Source organism: Crotalus tigris, unplaced genomic scaffold (genome assembly GCF_016545835.1).
Source record: "Crotalus tigris isolate CLP2741 ecotype Arizona unplaced genomic scaffold, ASM1654583v1 scf7180000024303.721469, whole genome shotgun sequence".
NCBI lineage: Eukaryota > Metazoa > Chordata > Lepidosauria > Squamata > Viperidae > Crotalus > Crotalus tigris.
This window is the reverse complement of record NW_024100475.1, coordinates 359649-376258: the sequence shown is the minus strand read 5'-3', so window position 1 is coordinate 376258 and position 16610 is coordinate 359649. Positions and strand designations below refer to the sequence as shown.

Below are 16610 nucleotides of genomic sequence, written 5' to 3'. Positions count from 1 at the left end.
CGCAGCACTGTGGTGGCCATCTTGACTTTTTTGACCTATCCTGCAACACCCCTGCAATCAGCCACAGCAGCCAGCACATAGTTAGCAAGATCTCTGCTGTCTATGGCACACAGCTGATGCCAAGGCCTACATTATACCATGCACATTCCTGCAGATCTGAGTTGTAATACAACACACACATTGTATTGAACAGAATAAAAATAGTTTGGGATTGAACTGTGGAGTCCTTGAGCTTGAGAATGAGAGAGAGAATGAGAGAGAACGAGAGAATGTGAGAGAGGGAGGGAGAGAGAGAGAGAGAGAGAGAGAGAGAGAATAAGAAAATGAGAAAGAGAGAAGCAGCTTCTATAGCTAAGGGGAGACTAAAATTTACCCACTTCTGCTTTCTAGCCAGCATCTTTACCACTACACCAACTAAATTCTCCTGCATCTTTTTAAACAGATTCAAAAGTAAAACACTATGGCTAAGAGTAACATGACCATTTTTACAGGCAATCCTCAATGTACATCCAAAATGGAGTCTTCCCATTACAGTCAAATGTTGTAACAATCATAAAATAGTTTGGTCGTGTGACTTAGCTGATTTTACAACTCTTTTTGCAGTGATCATTAAAACCAAGCTGGGTTGCTGAGCGCTTGAAGTTCAGCCATACGGCTGCGAGGGGCCTGGCCATCCAAGTTTCTGAGTCGTAAGTCCCTCTTTTTGGGGGGGGGGTTGTGATTTTGAATGGTCACTACACAATCTGTCATAAGCTGAGGACTTCCTGTACATCATTAAAAGCTAACATAACTGGTAAATATAATAAAATACAGGGAATCCTCAACTTATGACCACAGTTGAGCCCACAATTTCTGTTGCTAAGTGAAACATTCAGTAAGTGAGTTTTGCCTTATTTTACGAACTTCCTTGCCACAGTTGTTAAGTGAATCACTGCAATTGTTAAGTTAGCAACAGCGTTGTTAAGTGAATCTGGCTTCCCCATTGACTTTGCTTGTCAGAAGGTTGCCAAGGGGATCACGTCACCCCAAGACCCTGCGCCCGTCATGAATACGAGTCAGTGGCCAAGCGTCTGAAATTTGATATTGTCATCTTGGGGATGCTGTAATGGTTGTAAGCAGGAAAAAGGATCGTAAGTCACTTTTGTCAGTGATGTCGTAACTTTGAACAGTCGCTAAACGAACTGTTGTAAGTCATGGACTACCTGTAGCTGCAAACCCACATACATCCTAGCCCAGGGGTGGGGAACCTTGGCTCGTTTATGACTTGTGGACTTCAACTCCCAGAATTCCTGAGCCAGCATGGTCAGCATAAGCCAGTGGTGGCGAACCTATGGCACGGGTGCCAGAGGCTGCACTCAGAGCCCGCTCTGTGGGCACGCACGCCGTCGCCCCAGTCCTACGCCTTCAGCTGGGTTTTATAAAACCTTTTCGCTTTAGGCCTCCGCTGCTGTGCAAAAAAAAAAAAAAAGGTTCAGTCAGTCAATTTCAACTTCTCACGGGGGAAAAAAAAAGATCTTGCAAAAGTCGAAATTGATTGATTGAACTTTTTAGTCCCACCCAGTCTGCCGTTACCACCGCAGCCACGCCCACCCAATGGGCCACACCCACCCAATGGGCCACACCCACCCGGCACCCGAGGACGCATAAGTGGGTTTTGGGTTGCAGTTTGGGCACTCGGTCTCTAAAAGGTTCGCCATCACTGGCATAAGCCATTGATGTGGTCACTCAGAGTTGACACTGACTTGGCGGCACAAACACAGTAATCCATCAATCAATTTTAGAAGATCCGTGATTAAATAATTGATTAGCGGGACTTGCAATACGGGTAGTCCTCGGCTTACAACAGTTTTGTTTAGTGACCAAAGATACAACTGCACTGAAAAAAGGGACTTTTTCACACTTATAACCATTGCAGCATTTTGTGGTCACGTGATCAGAATGCAGATACTTTGGACAACTGTGTTACTAACCGAAGAATGTCAGTGATTCACTTAACAACTGTGGCCAGAAAGGTCATAAAATAGGGCAAAATCCACTTAACGACTGTCTCGCTTAGTAACAGAAATGTGGGGCTCTATTGTGGTAATTTGAGGACTCCCTGTACAGAAAGCTTTAAAATGCGACTTTAAATTCCCTCTGTAAAAATGAGCAAATGTAATTATGGTTTTTTCATGACATAAAAGAAGGTAGGGATTATGTGATTGTGATTGCCTATTTTGACTTTTTTTTAACCCCTTCCTCCTTTTCCTTCCCCATCTCTTTCCCCTTCTCCTCCTCCTTTTCCATCCCCTTCTCCTCCTTCTCCTCCTCCTCCTTCTTCCCCTTCCCCATCCCCTCCTTTTCCTTCCCTTCTCCTCCTCTTCCATCCCCTTCTCCTCCTTTTTCTTCTTCTTCCCCATCCCCTTCTCCTCCTCCTTTTCCATCCCCTTCTCCTCCTTCTTCTTCCCCATCCTTCTCCTCCTTTTTCTTCTTCCCCATCCCCTTCTCCTCCTTTTTCTTCTTCTTCCCCATCCCCTTCTCCTCCTCCTTCTTCCCCATCCTTCTCCTCCTCCTTTTCCATCCCCTTCTCCTCCTTCTCCTTCTCCTTCTTCCCCATCCTTCTCCTCCTTTTTCTTCTTCTTCCCCATCCCCTTCTCCTCCTTTTCCATCCCCTTCTCCTCCTCCTTCTTCCCCATCCTTCTCCTCCTCCTTTTCCATCCCCTTCTCCTCCTTCTCCTTCTCCTTCTTCCCCATCCTTCTCCTCCTTTTTCTTCTTCTTCCCCATCCCCTTCTCCTCCTTTTCCATCCCCTTCTCCTCCTTCTCCTCCTCCTTCTTCCCCATCCTTCTCCTCCTTTTTCTTCTTCTTCCCCATCCCCTTCTCCTCCTTTTCCATCCCCTTCTCCTCCTTCTCCTTCTTCCCCATCCTTCTCCTTCCCATGAAGTATTATCTCTTTTCATCAAACTAAAAATCTCCCCAGCATTTCACCTCTGCCTGCAGTTCCTTCCCCACTGAGGGACGCAGCCGGTCCCGTGAACCCCTGGCCAAAGGCGCTCAGGGAAGACGCCTTTACGATGTCAGCTGCCTCTTACGCAGGCAGCCCCAGCGGAGCGTCTGTCCCAGTCGGGGGGGCGCTGGATGTTACTGGAGGTTAGGCCAGGAGACCTTTTTGTTATAAATTTCCTATTGTGTTGTCACCCTTCGAAAAGGCCCCCATTTCATTTATTTATTTTTGCCTGGCTTTCTTGCATTCTTTCACCAGGGAGGCGGGGAAAGGGTGGGGAAAGGGTGACCCTCCGCCACAGTGTCACCCTTGTCACAACTCATTGTACTTCCTTGACTAAATGGAATTTCTTCCAGCAGAGATTTTTTTTTTCCTGCCCAGCTTATTCCTTTGAGGAAATGGGTCACGTGAGAAGAACAACGCAGTTTCTTTCAAGCAAAAGCCGAGCCAGAAACAGACCAGCTCCAGTTTCATACCACTTTTGTGTGGGTGGGTAGATAGACGTGAAATCATCTGGTGGAGGCCGAGTCTACATGGGAAGATCCAAGCATGCATGCAAAGCTTCAGAAACACGATGTTCCCTTCACTTTGCTTATGTGAAAGGTTATGAAGTTCCCTGGGAATAAGAAGGGAGGAAGAAGGGGGCGGTTAACCCTTATGCCCCCCACACCAATTTTCCCATGCAACTGCTCCCAACTGGAAATCTAGCTTGTCTGGATAAAGCCTTTCTCAACCCTGGCATCTTTAAGGTGAGTGGACTTCAAGTCCCAGAATTCCCCAGCCAGCATGCTGGCTAAGGAATTCAGGGAACTGAAGTCCATTTTAAAGATGCTACAGTAGAGACACACTGGTTTAGATCTTCTGCCAGACTCTGAGATCAGAACAAAACTCCAGAAATAAACTGGCTGGGAAAGCAGACTCTTAAAAGGGATTGTAGCAGTTAAAAATCAGCGGGCATGGAAGGATCTGTGACCTTTACAAGGTCTCTTCTCTTTGTCACATTCCCACATCAACTACACATCCCTTGGCAAGTGGGAATGCAGGAGCTACCTCTAGTGAGGTTTATCACTGTGACATCTTGGTTAATGAGTTTTGTTTTCCTCAGATTACATTCCCAAAGTATCCAAGAAGCCCTGCCAAGATGGCCAGTCATGAAGACCAAACTGGCCACCTCAGATGTGGTTTGGAGAATGTTCGTAGTTCACACCAAGATGAAGGTAAATCCTGCTGTCTATGGAGGTTCTCCACCATCCAGTCTTGGTTGTTCCAAAAGGTGCTTTTTCAAAAGGCAACTGGACTCTATTAACCTTTTCTTTGAAAACATTTCACTTTTCTCCAAGAAACATCTTCAGTTTGAACTCGGTTAGAAATTCAGTTAGACCTGAAGAAGCTTCCTGAATGAGAAGCTAAATGTTTTCAAAGAAAAACAAACCAAAAAAGTCCACTTGCCTTTTGGAAAAGCATTTTTGGGGTAAAATCCTGTTGGTTGCTGAGGGAACCTGATGTCCTGTTTTAAGGACGGCTTTGAAAGTCTGTCCAGTCCAGATCCAGGCTCCAAAAGAAGACCAAGAAGAAAGAGCAGAACAAGGCAAGGCATTGTCTTCTCTACAGATAGCAGTGCCTGGGGATTAGATGGGGAAATTTCATAACCCACTTGGTCACTCTCTTCCCCACTCTGGTAGTAAATCCAGCATGCCTTTCAAAAGGACAGTAAAATATGTGTTTGTATTTGTTCTTCTGAAAGATCCCAACACATCTGTCTTCTTGGTCAGATATATTTAAGGGCCGTCCTTCCTAAGATCTCAGGACACAAGGCAGAATTCTTCACCATGAGCAACCGCACAGGTGAAAACTCTCCACTTCAGGAAACACTCGGTGGATGTTGAGACAGATTTTTTCACCATTGCTACTATGTGCCCACCACCTGCCCAAAGGAGTGGTTTGAGGAATCTGGCCCAAACAGACCTTCTCCCTTTGGTGCCTGCTGGATTTTGCTACCTTTCACCAGTCACTGGTTTTCCCAGTTGCAATGTAGGGCTGTGAAAGTTGGACCATAAGAAAGGCTGAGCGCCAAAGAATGGAGGCCTTTGAATTACGGTTGCTGGAGAAGACCCCTGCGAGTCCCCTGGACTGCAAGGCGATCAAACCGGTCAATCCTAGAGGAGATCAACCCAGACTGCTCTTTAGAAGGCCAGATCCTGAAATTGAAACTCAAGTACTTTGGCCACCTAATGAGAAAGAAGGACTCACTGGAGAAGAGCCTGATGCTGGGAAAGAGGGAAGGCAAGAGAAGAAGGGGACAACAGAGAATGAGGTGGCTGGATGGAGTCACTGAAGCAGGAGGCGTGAGCTTAAAGGGACTCCAGAAGATGGTAGAGGACAGGAAGGCCTGGAGGAACGTTGTCCATGGGGCAGCAATGGGTCGGACACGACTTCACAACTAACAACAACAACAACAAGCTTAAATATGATATAGCCATCTTAAGTTTGATGATGTAACCTGAAATACTTGAATGTAAAACTGGAAAACCAATAAAATAATAATAATAATAATGTTTTAAATAATAAAATGGGGGCAAAACTCACTTAACAACTGTTTCACTTAGCAACAGAAATTTTGGGCTCAGTTGTGACAATAAGTCGAGGACTACTAGAATGAGTAAGGAGGAACAAGAGGCAAAGTAAGCACACTTTGAAGTTTGTTTCTGTGAATTCCTTTTGCTGCTTTCAACCTTAATGTGTAGTTTGTCCTGAGTTACTCTGGTGGCTAAGGGGGCCTACAAGCTGGCTCAGAAAGAAACAAAATGCAAAATCACAATGCTTGCCCACTACCCAATTACAGGAATTGGGTATGTCTAGTCCAGGGGTAGGCAACCTTGGCTCTTTTATGACTCGTGGACTTCAACTCCCAGAATTCCTGAGCCAGCCAAGCCTAATGAATCTAGTCTAATGAAAAGAAGGACTGGGGTGGCATGAGAGCAGTCTTTCAATATTCAAGAGGCTCCTACAAGGACAAGGGCTTAGTGACTGTTCGGAGTTACAACGGCACAGAAAAAAGTCGCTTATGGCCATTTTTCACACTTATGACCATTGCAGCCTCCCTATGATCCTGTGGTTTACATTGGAATGCTTGACAACTGGTTCATATTTTTTTTTTTTTTTTTTTTTTTCTCCTTATTTTTTTTTTTTTATTAAAAGTTTTATAAATTTTACAAAAAAAAACAAGAACAATACAGAACAAAAAACAACATATACAAAAGAAAAAAAAAATTAAACAATACATATAAAAAAAACCCCCCACCCCACACCCCTCCCAAAAACCCTCCCTTCCCCCCCCCTGAGCTTCCCAGAGCAGAATATAGGCTTAAGAAATAATAATAAAAAAAAAAAAATAAAAATAAAAATTAAATTAAAAACTTTATATTTATATATATAAAAAAGATATCTATAATATATATAAAAATAAAACTTATGAAAAAGCTATATAATATTTTTGTATACCCAATCTAAATTGTATAAATTTTATCCATTTGTCCCAGATAGCAAAAAACTTCTCTTGCGTTTGTTGCTTTAAGAAAGCCGAAATCTTTGCCATTTCTGCCAGATAAGCTACTTTAAAAAACCATTCCTGCAATGTAGGCAAAGATTCCTTCTTCCAATATTGTCCAATTAACAGCCTCGCGGCTGTGATCAAGTTTAACATCAATACAACCTCCTTTGTATCACAATCTGTAACAATACCTAACAAAAATAATTGCGGAGTAAATTTTACCCTCCTTCTAAAAATTCTCTGGATATTCCACCATATTTTGATCCAAAATGCTTTTATCTCTCTACATGACCACCAAATATGATAATAGGAAGCCTCCTTATAACCACATCTCCAACATTTAGGTTGCACGTCAGGGTACATGTAAGACATTTTTTGTGGATCAAGGTGCCATCTATAAAACATTTTATAAAAATTCTCCCTTAGATTCTGTGCTTGAGTAAATTTGACATTTCTCACCCAAATAGTTTCCCAGGTGTCCAATGAAACTGGCTCACCAAAGTTCTGCGCCCATCTAATCATACAATCTTTAATTAGTTCCGTTTCTGAGTCCAATTCAACTAAAACCCCATAAATTCTCTTAATGTGGGTTTGTCTTTGATCCTTCAGTTGCTTAATAAGATTTTCATCTTCTCTAAGAAAACCCACCTTACAATCCATCTTCCATCTATCTAGTAGTTGCCTATATTGGAACCAAGAATAAGTAAAATTTTCTTGTGCTAATTCTTCCCGTGATTTTAATTGCCAGTTTTGTCCATCCCATTTAAGTAACTGTCTATAAGACACCATATCCATTTTAACCCCTCTTTTTATTCCTTCTATCGCATGCCAAGGTATAGCCCATAATGGTACTTTAAAATCACTTTTATAATATTTTCTCCAAATCCTAAGTAAAGAAATTCTTAAAATATGAGATTTAAAAGCCCAATCTATTTTTTTATTAAATATTAAATAGGCATGCCACCCATAAAGTAAATCCCATCCCTCTAGATAAAGTATCTCAGAATTTGTCAAATTTACCCAGTCACTAATTAATGTTAAAACCACCGCATCATAATATAATTTCAAATTTGGTACCTTGAGTCCGCCCCTCTCACGGAAGTCTTGCATAATTTTGAACTTAACCCTTGGTTTTTTCCCTGCCCAAATAAATTTATTGAGACCCTTCTGCCACTCATTTAAATTAATCTCATTTTTCAAAATTGGTAACATTTGAAACAAAAAAAGAAACTTGGGTAGAATATTCATTTTTATCACTGCAATTCTTCCCATGAGGGATAATTGCAGCTTTTCCCAATTCTTCAAGTCTTTCTGTACCCCGACCCACAACCTTTCATAATTATTTTTAAATAGTTTTGCATTAGAAACAGACAGCATCACCCCCAAATATTTTACCTTATTAACAATCTCAAAACCCGTCGAGTTAACCAAAATCTGCTTCTCCTGACTCGACAAATTTTTAGGTAAAATTTTAGTCTTATTTACATTAATCTTAAAACCCGAGACCAAACCATAATGGTGAATCAACTGTAATAAGTTTACTACAGAATAATCAGGTTGCGACAAAGTAACAACCAAGTCATCCGCAAAAGCTCTCAACTTATATTCTTTTTTATTAACATATATTCCTTTAATTTCCTGAGACTCTCGAATTTTAATCAATAATATTTCCAATGTTAAAACAAACAACAATGGCGATAAAGGACACCCCTGTCTAGTACCTTTCTCTATTGTGAAAACCTCCGACAAACCTCCATTAACAATAAGTTGTGCTGTTTGTTTTTGATATATTACCTTAAGGGCTTGTAATATGTTTTCACCAAAATTCATTTCTTCCATTACTCTTAGCATAAAATGCCAATTCAGTTGGTCAAATGCTTTTTCAGCATCTAAAAATATGAGCCCTGCAGGAACTTGGTTGTTCTTATCTAAGTATTCTAATAAGTTAATAATTTGTCTAACATTGTTTTTCATATACCTTCCTGTTATAAACCCTGATTGATCTTTATGCACAAGATGATGCACCACCCTCATAAGCCTATTTACCAAAATTTTTACAAATATCTTATAATCCACGTTTAAAAGAGATATAGGCCTATAGTTTTTTGGTAAAGTAAGATCTTGATCCTCCTTTGGAATCAATGATATAAAAGCACTACGCCATGAAGGAGGAATCTCTAAACCCTGTAAGATACCATTAAAAAGATCATTTAATGGTTGAATCATCTCCTCCATTAAAGCTTTATAATAAACAGCTGTTAACCCATCCGTACCCGGTGCTTTCCCTAATTTCAATTGTTGAATTGCTGAGGCGATTTCCTCCTTAGTAATTAAACCATTAATTTCATATTTCTGATCCTCAGTCAGTTTAGGAAAACTTGCCTCAGCTAAATATTTATTTATATCTAACAGTTGTACATTAGTAGATTTGTATAGGTTTTGATAATAATCCAAAAAAGATTTTTTAATTAATTCCTTCTGAGAAACTAGTTTACCCTTATAATTTATTTTCTCTATTATTCTCAGTCTCTGTTTCTTTCTTAATTGATAAGCCAACCATCTCCCCGGCTTATTAGCATTACAAAATGTATTTTGTTTCATAAATAATAAATTGGTTGCAGCTTGATCTGCTATCAACATATTAAATTGTGACCTTAATAACTTTACAGATTCTTTAGTACTTTCATCAGAAGGATTTAGAATCAAAGCCCTTTCTTTTAGTTTAATTTCATCTTCAAGTTCTCTACGTTTCTGAGTCTGATTTCGCTTATAAAAATTATTCATTTTTATCAAAACACCGCGCATAAATGCTTTACCTGCATCCCATACCATTGACATTGAAGTCCCCTTATACATATTCAAAGCAAAATAATCCTTTAAACACTCCTTTAGTTTTTGAACATTCTTCTCTTGTCTAAACAAATTTTCATTAACTCTCCAGGATCTTCTTTCCTCTTTCTCTTGAATCAACTCCATCCAAACTGGACTATGATCCGTCAGTGATCTAGGAAAAATCTTTACATTCTTTACTTTATTATACAAATCCGTGGTAATCAAGAAAAAGTCAATTCTTGAAAAAGATTGGTGTCTATCAGAAAAAAAAGTAAAGTCTCTCTCCTCTTGATTACGTTCCCGCCAATAGTCCCTTAATTCCCAGTCTTCTTTCATATCAAAAAAGGCTTTAGGTAGCCTTGCTTGTTTAAGAAAAGGAGAGGAACCTTTCTTATCCCTTTGTGTATCTAAGACACCATTCCAATCACCCATTAATACCACCGATCTATAATCAAGCAAAGTTATTTTTTGGTGTAACTGTTTATAAAATTGTTCCTGTTGTTGATTTGGAGCATAAAGTCCAACTATAAGTACTTTCTTACCATAAATACCAAGTTCAATCATCACATATCTCCCCTGGGGATCTGATTCTACCAGACAAGCTGGCAGGTTTTGTTTGACATATATAACAACTCCCCCTTTCTTCCCAGGTGCAGGAGATATAAAATGAGATCCCAAACGAGCATTAACTAAATATTTCTGATCTTTAAGTAGAATATGAGTTTCCTGTAAACAAATAACATCATTGGTATGTTGTTTCAAATAATAAAAGATTTTTTTCCGTTTCTGAGGAGAATTCAATCCATTAACATTCCAGGTCAAAAACTTTGCCATCTCCCTTGGCACGCAGCCTGGAGAAGACACCATCAAACTCTGACAGAGCTGCGTGTGTTGCATAACTCTTGGGTCTTGCTCCTCCCACCGGCGGTGATGCACTTCCAGGAGAATTCTCTTTGGGCTCTTTTTTACGTTGCTCTTTCTCTTTACGCTTATAAGCTGCACGAGTCATCCTCTGCTCTTTAGCCTCCGTTTGGCGTTGCTTTGCCACTTCTATCATCCCTGCGGAAACCAAATCTAGTGCCTCAGATTGCTGCTCAGGTTCCTTAGCACTCAAAGATTTCCGACCAGATGAAGTTGAGCCTGCACTCAGGACCGAAGTATAGAAATCTCTAGCTTTGTCAACTGTGTTCAATCTGTAACGTGTCCCAGCATGGCTCAAAACGATACCCATCGGAATTTCCCATCTGAATGGCATCGATCTAGCTTTAAGCTCATTGGTTAAAAAAGCAAAGTCTTTCCTACTTCTTAAAATTTTAGATGGGATTTCCTTTAGAATGATGACATCTTGGGCGGCAATCTGAAATCTTTTGTTGTAAAAAGCTTGTATAATCTCATTCCGCAGGGACTTCTTTGTAAAGTAAATCACCACATCTCTGGGCAAATTCTTCTGCTTAGCAATCCAGGAGTTGAGTCTATAAATTTTTTCTACTTCTCTCTGTAATTCTCCTTTATCCATATCCAAAGCCAGCGCCAGATCACTAAGAACCACCTCCATCAAATCTTGATTCATATCTTCCTTGAGGCCTCTAATCCTCAGAGCATACTCCATTTGTCTGTATTGAAACATCAAAATATCTTCTTGTGAGGAGTCCACCTTCCTTTCCACGTCTTGAATTTTGTCATCTAAAGAGTCAGCTTTGTCTTCCACTTCCTCAAGCCTTGCATCGAGCTTAACCACCACAGTAGCCAAACCTGAAACAGCTGCCAGTATATCTTGTCGTAATTCATTATTATTTTCTTGCAATTTAGACTTTATCCCCGTTATCTCTTCTTTGAGATCAGATTTAATTTCTGATTTAATCTGTGAAACAAATTGAGTCATTTCCTCTCTCATTTGAACTACAATCTCTCCCATTATGCCTCTAACCTCTTGCACTGAAAGTCCAGGTAGAGGAGGGGAGGGTGGTGGCTGAGCCGGTGGTGCATGTTTAGATTGTTGTTGTAGATGTGCAGTGGAAGTTATAGGAGAAGAAATAACCTTGGGTACTGAGGAAGGCTGCTGCCTCTTTGAAGCCATTTTAAAAAGCACAATTGTCACTTCCCTTTCCCCTCCAGCCAAAAAGGGAGGAGGAAAAAAAGAAAAAAAGAATTTTTAAAAAGAGACAAACTATAATCATTAAAAGTCCAGAATAAATCCCAAGAATAAGTAATAAAAGAGCAAACAATTCAAAAAAAAAAAATTCTAAGCCAAAAGCAAAAGCAAAAGCAAAAAACAATCCTTAAAAAGGGAAAGTAAAACAAAAGAGAAAGGAAAAAAAAACTCCGACACTTTCAAAACGCCATCTTAAGTCCTTTCACTAGTATAACAAAGAAAAGGAGGAAAAATAGTAAAAATCAAAAGATAAAAAAATAAACACCTAAAATATAAGAAAAAGTCCTTTAAACTGCTCCGTCCGTTTAAAAATTACTCACCAAAATGCTGTAAACACGGAGATAGAAGCGGCGGTTTCTTTTGCTTCCAAGGAAGCAAAAACAGCTGGCAACCGGTTCATATTTATGACGCTGAGTGTCCCAAGGTCACGGGATCATCTTTTGAGACCTTCTGACAAGGAAAATTGATGGGGAAGCCAGTTCCACTTAACTAATTTAAAAACGACAGTGATTCATTGAACAAAAGTAGCAAGAAACGGGACAAAACTCACTTAACCAATGTCTCACTTAGCAACATAAATTCTGGGCTCAATTGTGGTCATAAGTCGAGGACTTCTTACATTTTTCCAAAGCACCAAAAGGAAAGATGAGAAGCAACGGATGGAAACTAATCAAGGAGAGAAGGAACCTAAAACTAAAGAGAAATTTCCTAACGGTGAGGACAATTAATTAGTAGAAGGGCTTGCCTCCAGAAGTTGTGGGTCTTCCATCACTGGAGGCTTTTAAGAAGAGACGGGACAACCATTGGTCTGAAATGGTCTAGGGTCTCCTGCTCATGCAGGGCGTTGGACTAGACGACCTCCAACCCCCAAGGTCCCTTCCAACTCTATTATTCTGTGTTCTATGAGAACATAAAAGACGCTTGCTCCTGGGGAGGAAAGCTATGGCAAATCTAGACAGTATACTAAAAAGCAAAGACATCACCCTGCCAACAAAAGTACGTATAGTCAAGGCCATGGTTTTCCCAGTTGCAATGTATGGATGTGAACGTTGGACCATAAGAAAGGCTGAGTGCCAAAGAATGGAGGCCTTTGAACTCTGGTGCTGGAGAAGACTCCTGCGAGTCCCCTGGACTGCAAGGCGATCAAACTGGTCAGTCCTAGAGGAGATCAACCCCAACTGCTCTTTAGAAGGCCAGATCCTGAAGTTGAAACTCAAGTATTTTGGCCACCGAATGAGAAGGAAGGACTCACTGGAGAAGGGCCTAATGCTGGGAAAGATGGAGGGCAGTAGGAGAAGGGGACAACAGAGAAGGAGGGGGCTGGATGGTGTCACTGAAGCAGGAGGCGTGAGCTTCAATGGACTCCAGAAGATGGTAGAGGACAGGAAGGCCTGGAGGAACGTTGTCAAGATGGGTTGGACAGGACTTCGCAACTAACAACTAACAACAATGAGAAGGATCACTCAGATCTCACCACCAGCTGACCAACCATCAGCCCTCCTTTGCAGCTTCAGCCTGAGGTCAATCAAGACACAGGATGGCTCTATCTCATTCACCACTGATTGTCCACCCTGGGGACTTCTCATTGACCAATCCAGGACAATGAGCTTCTGGAGAAACCTCTTCAAAACGCCCAGGGCTGGCCTGCTTGCCCTGACCTTTCTCCTGCTTGCCCTGCTCCAGACCTGGCTTCTTTCACTGGAAATGCAAAACATCTCCTGAACCTGGAAGAGCTGAGGTGGCGCAGCAGTTAGAGTGCAGTCCTGCAGGCCACTTTAGCTGACTGTGTTCAGCAGGTCAGCGGTTCAAATCTCACCGGCTCAAGGTTGACTCCGCCTTCCATCTTTCCGGGGTAGGTAAAATGAGGACCCAGATTGTTGGGGGCAATGTAAATATATATATACATCGCTTACTGGCGTACACCGCTTAGAGCAGTGGTTCTCCACCTGTGGGTCGGGACCCCATTTGGGGTCGAACGACCATTTCACGGGGGTCGCCAAACAAGGCTGTCTGCCATTTTTCCCCCCTTTTCTTTGGCCAAGCCCCTGGCACCCGGTGATATATAAGTGGTTGGGGGTCACCACAACATGGGGAACTGTATTATGGGGTCGCGGCATTAGAAAGGTTGAGAACCGCTGGCTTAGAGAGTGCTTGCACTTAAAGCGGTATATAAGTCTCATAAATAAACAAACAAACAAACAAACAAACTTCGGTGTCCCTCAAAATAAGGCCAGCTCCGGAATCAATCCTTCTATCAAACATTAACCGAGACGCGGCTGAAAGCGCAGCGGGTCAAAAGAAGGGAGAGGCGGAGGAGCGGGGAGGGGAGGGGAGCACACCCCTTCTTGGGGGGTGGGGGGAGACCTCCCCAGGCACTTACCGGTCTTTCCCACGCCGCTTCCCCCCAGGACCACCAGCTTGATGATTTTGTTGGGCGCGCACTCCAGGAGCGGGTATTCCGGGATGGGAAGCAGGAGGAAATTCATGGAGTACTGGGACATAGTAATCCAACCGGGCATGCCAGGGGAAGAGAGGCGAGGAAAGCCCCAGAGGCGCTTGGAGGAGTCTTGGAAAGGGGGGCAGCCTCCAGGGGAGAGGTGGGGGCTTCGGCCTTCCCTGCTGCCCTGCCCGGCATGGTCAGGCAAGCGGCATCGCTAGAGGAAGGAACCCGGCCGGGCAGCCCCTTCCCCAAAGGCTCCGCTCCGGCGAGCAGGCGAAAGTTTGCATCGTTGCAAACGCCAGTGAAAGCTGACTCCGGCGCTCCTCAGCCAATCAAACGGGCCGGGACGGCATTCCAGCAAAGGCGGGGGGGGGGAGAGGCAGACGGACCGGGCCTCCTGCTCGCCCACCCTCCCCTGCCTCCGGCTCGGCTCGGCTCCGTAGCTCCCGGCTTTGCGGACGGCGTCTTGCAGAGGACGCGGAGGGGGCTGCATCCGTGGACCTGGGGAGTGGGGGGGGATGGGACGGGCGGGGGGGGGCATGGCTTCTTTGGGGAGGGGGGCTGCTGCAGATGAAAAGCCCCCCGCTGGCACCTCTGCAGGGGAAGAGGTTCAGTAAGCCCCCCCCCCTCCCCGTAAGTCCAGGTCCTGGTTGCAAACGCCCATTCCTTTTTCCCTGCGGTGGACGGGCTGAAGGAGGGGTCGTAGAATAGAAGGTCACACACACACACACACACACACACACACACACACACACACACACACACACACACACACACACACACACACACACACACACACACACACACACACAGAGAGACAGAGAGAGCGCCTTGCCCCTCCAGAGCAGTGTTCCTCACCCTGAGCAAATTAAAGAGGGCTGGACTTCAACTCCCAGAATTCCCCAGCCAGCATGGGTGACTCATGAATTCTGGGAGTTGAAGTCTAGATATCTTCATTAAGGATGAGGAACAACGCAGTCCGCCATTTTTTCCCCTTTTACTTGGCTGTGCTACTCCCTTTTATTCTATTGGCTTTTGAAAGCCAATAGAATAGACTCTCTTGAATAGAGTCTAATTCTATTGGCTTTCAAAAGCCAATAGGAATTGTCCAGGCTGTCTCTGCCCTGCTGAGCCCACCAAAAGCCGCAGTCTGCAAACGGGGCTGCACCAGTTGAGTAGTCCTCGACTTATGACCGGTTGAGCAGTCCTCGACTTACAACCGGTTGGGGGTCGCGGCATTAAAAAGGTTGAGAATCACTGATCCAGAAGAAGCCTCTGGGATGAGAAGCAAAGAAAATCAAGAAAGCCCAGTTGCCCTCTGGAAAAGCACCTTTGGGAGGGCAGTAGGGAGTAACCCGGCTTCAGAGGGGGGGGTGCGGATCTGGGAACAGGAGGAAAGAAAAAAAGAATAAAAGGGGGTTTGATTAGGCTCTGCCACTATTGAAGGAAACTTGTAAGGAAATCTCTCCATGACTCAACCGATTTGTCTGGTCTACAGGTAGTCCTTGACTTACATCAGTTCATTTAGTGATCAAAGTTACAACAGCACTGACGAAAGGGACTTAGGACCGTTTTTCACATCCCCAGAGTCACATGATCAAAAGTCAGACGCTTGGTAACTGACTCGTATTTATGACGGTCGCACCGTCCCAGGGTCACGGGATCCCCTTTTGCAACTTTCTGTCAAGCAACGTCAGTGAGGAAGCTAGATTCACTTAACAGCTGCAGTGATTCACTTAACAACTGTGCCAAGAAAGGGAATAAAATGGGGCAAAACTCACTGAATAATTGTCTTGCTTAGCAACAGAAAGTTTGAGCTCAATTGTCCTAAGTCGAGGGATATCTGTATTATATCGTTTTAAAAGACTGAAAGTTGCTATGAAGCTCCAAGCGCACACAGTAATATTTATTTATTAAATTTTGATGCTGCCCATCTTGCGATCCGAGGCGACTCTGGGCGGCTTACAGCGTAAGTATCAAAAACCATGGAGAACAGAATATAAAGGAAAGCTCTAACACAGGGGTTCTCAACCTTTTGAATGCCGCGACCCCATAATACAGTCCCCCATGTTGTGGTGACCCCCAACCACTTATACATCACCGGGTGCCAGGGGCGTGGCCAAAGAAAAGGGGGAAAATGGCGGACAGCCTTGTTTGGCGACCCCCGTGAAATGGTCGTTCGACCCCAAACTTTCGAATTAGGGCAGCTGCTAAGAAGCCCAGAGAGCAAGGGACAAAATGTGTATTGTGAGGAGACAACACCAAGTACTGTGAGTTAAGGACTTGTATCTGACATCAGAATGCAAACGTGAAAGGCTAGAGTTTGCAGTGTGATACAATGACACACATTTTGTCTCTTTCACACCATTGTAATTCCTACCATCTGCCTATTCTATTTCTGTGCTCAGCCCTCAAGGCACCCTTCAAAGAAACACCACAACAAAAGTGGGCGCTTTGCAACAGAGCGGGCCGAAATTTCATGTTTGTTGACCGATTTAATCCATTTATATATGCTTGCCCTCCTGCAGTTAACTTCGGTTTAAAAATGATTCCAGACATCAGCTCTGCACGGTTAACTTCAGGTTAAAAATAGATAAACAAGACACAGCAGAAACAAATACATCTGAGGACAAACACAAGTCAATTGTCAATCC

General features: G+C 43.1%; 1 protein-coding gene across 1 annotated transcript in view; it reads right to left on the bottom strand.

Moving 5' to 3' along the window:
* Nucleotides 1-14331, bottom strand: part of LOC120299626 (ras-like protein family member 11A-like) — a 31913-nt gene extending 17582 nt beyond the window's left edge. The window contains exon 1 of the mRNA XM_039324610.1: nt 13897-14331. Coding sequence (XP_039180544.1) covers nt 13897-14035 — 139 coding nt within the window. The 5' untranslated portion in view covers nt 14036-14331. The remainder of the gene's footprint in view (nt 1-13896) is intronic.
* Nucleotides 14332-16610: the final 2279 nt, after the last annotated feature.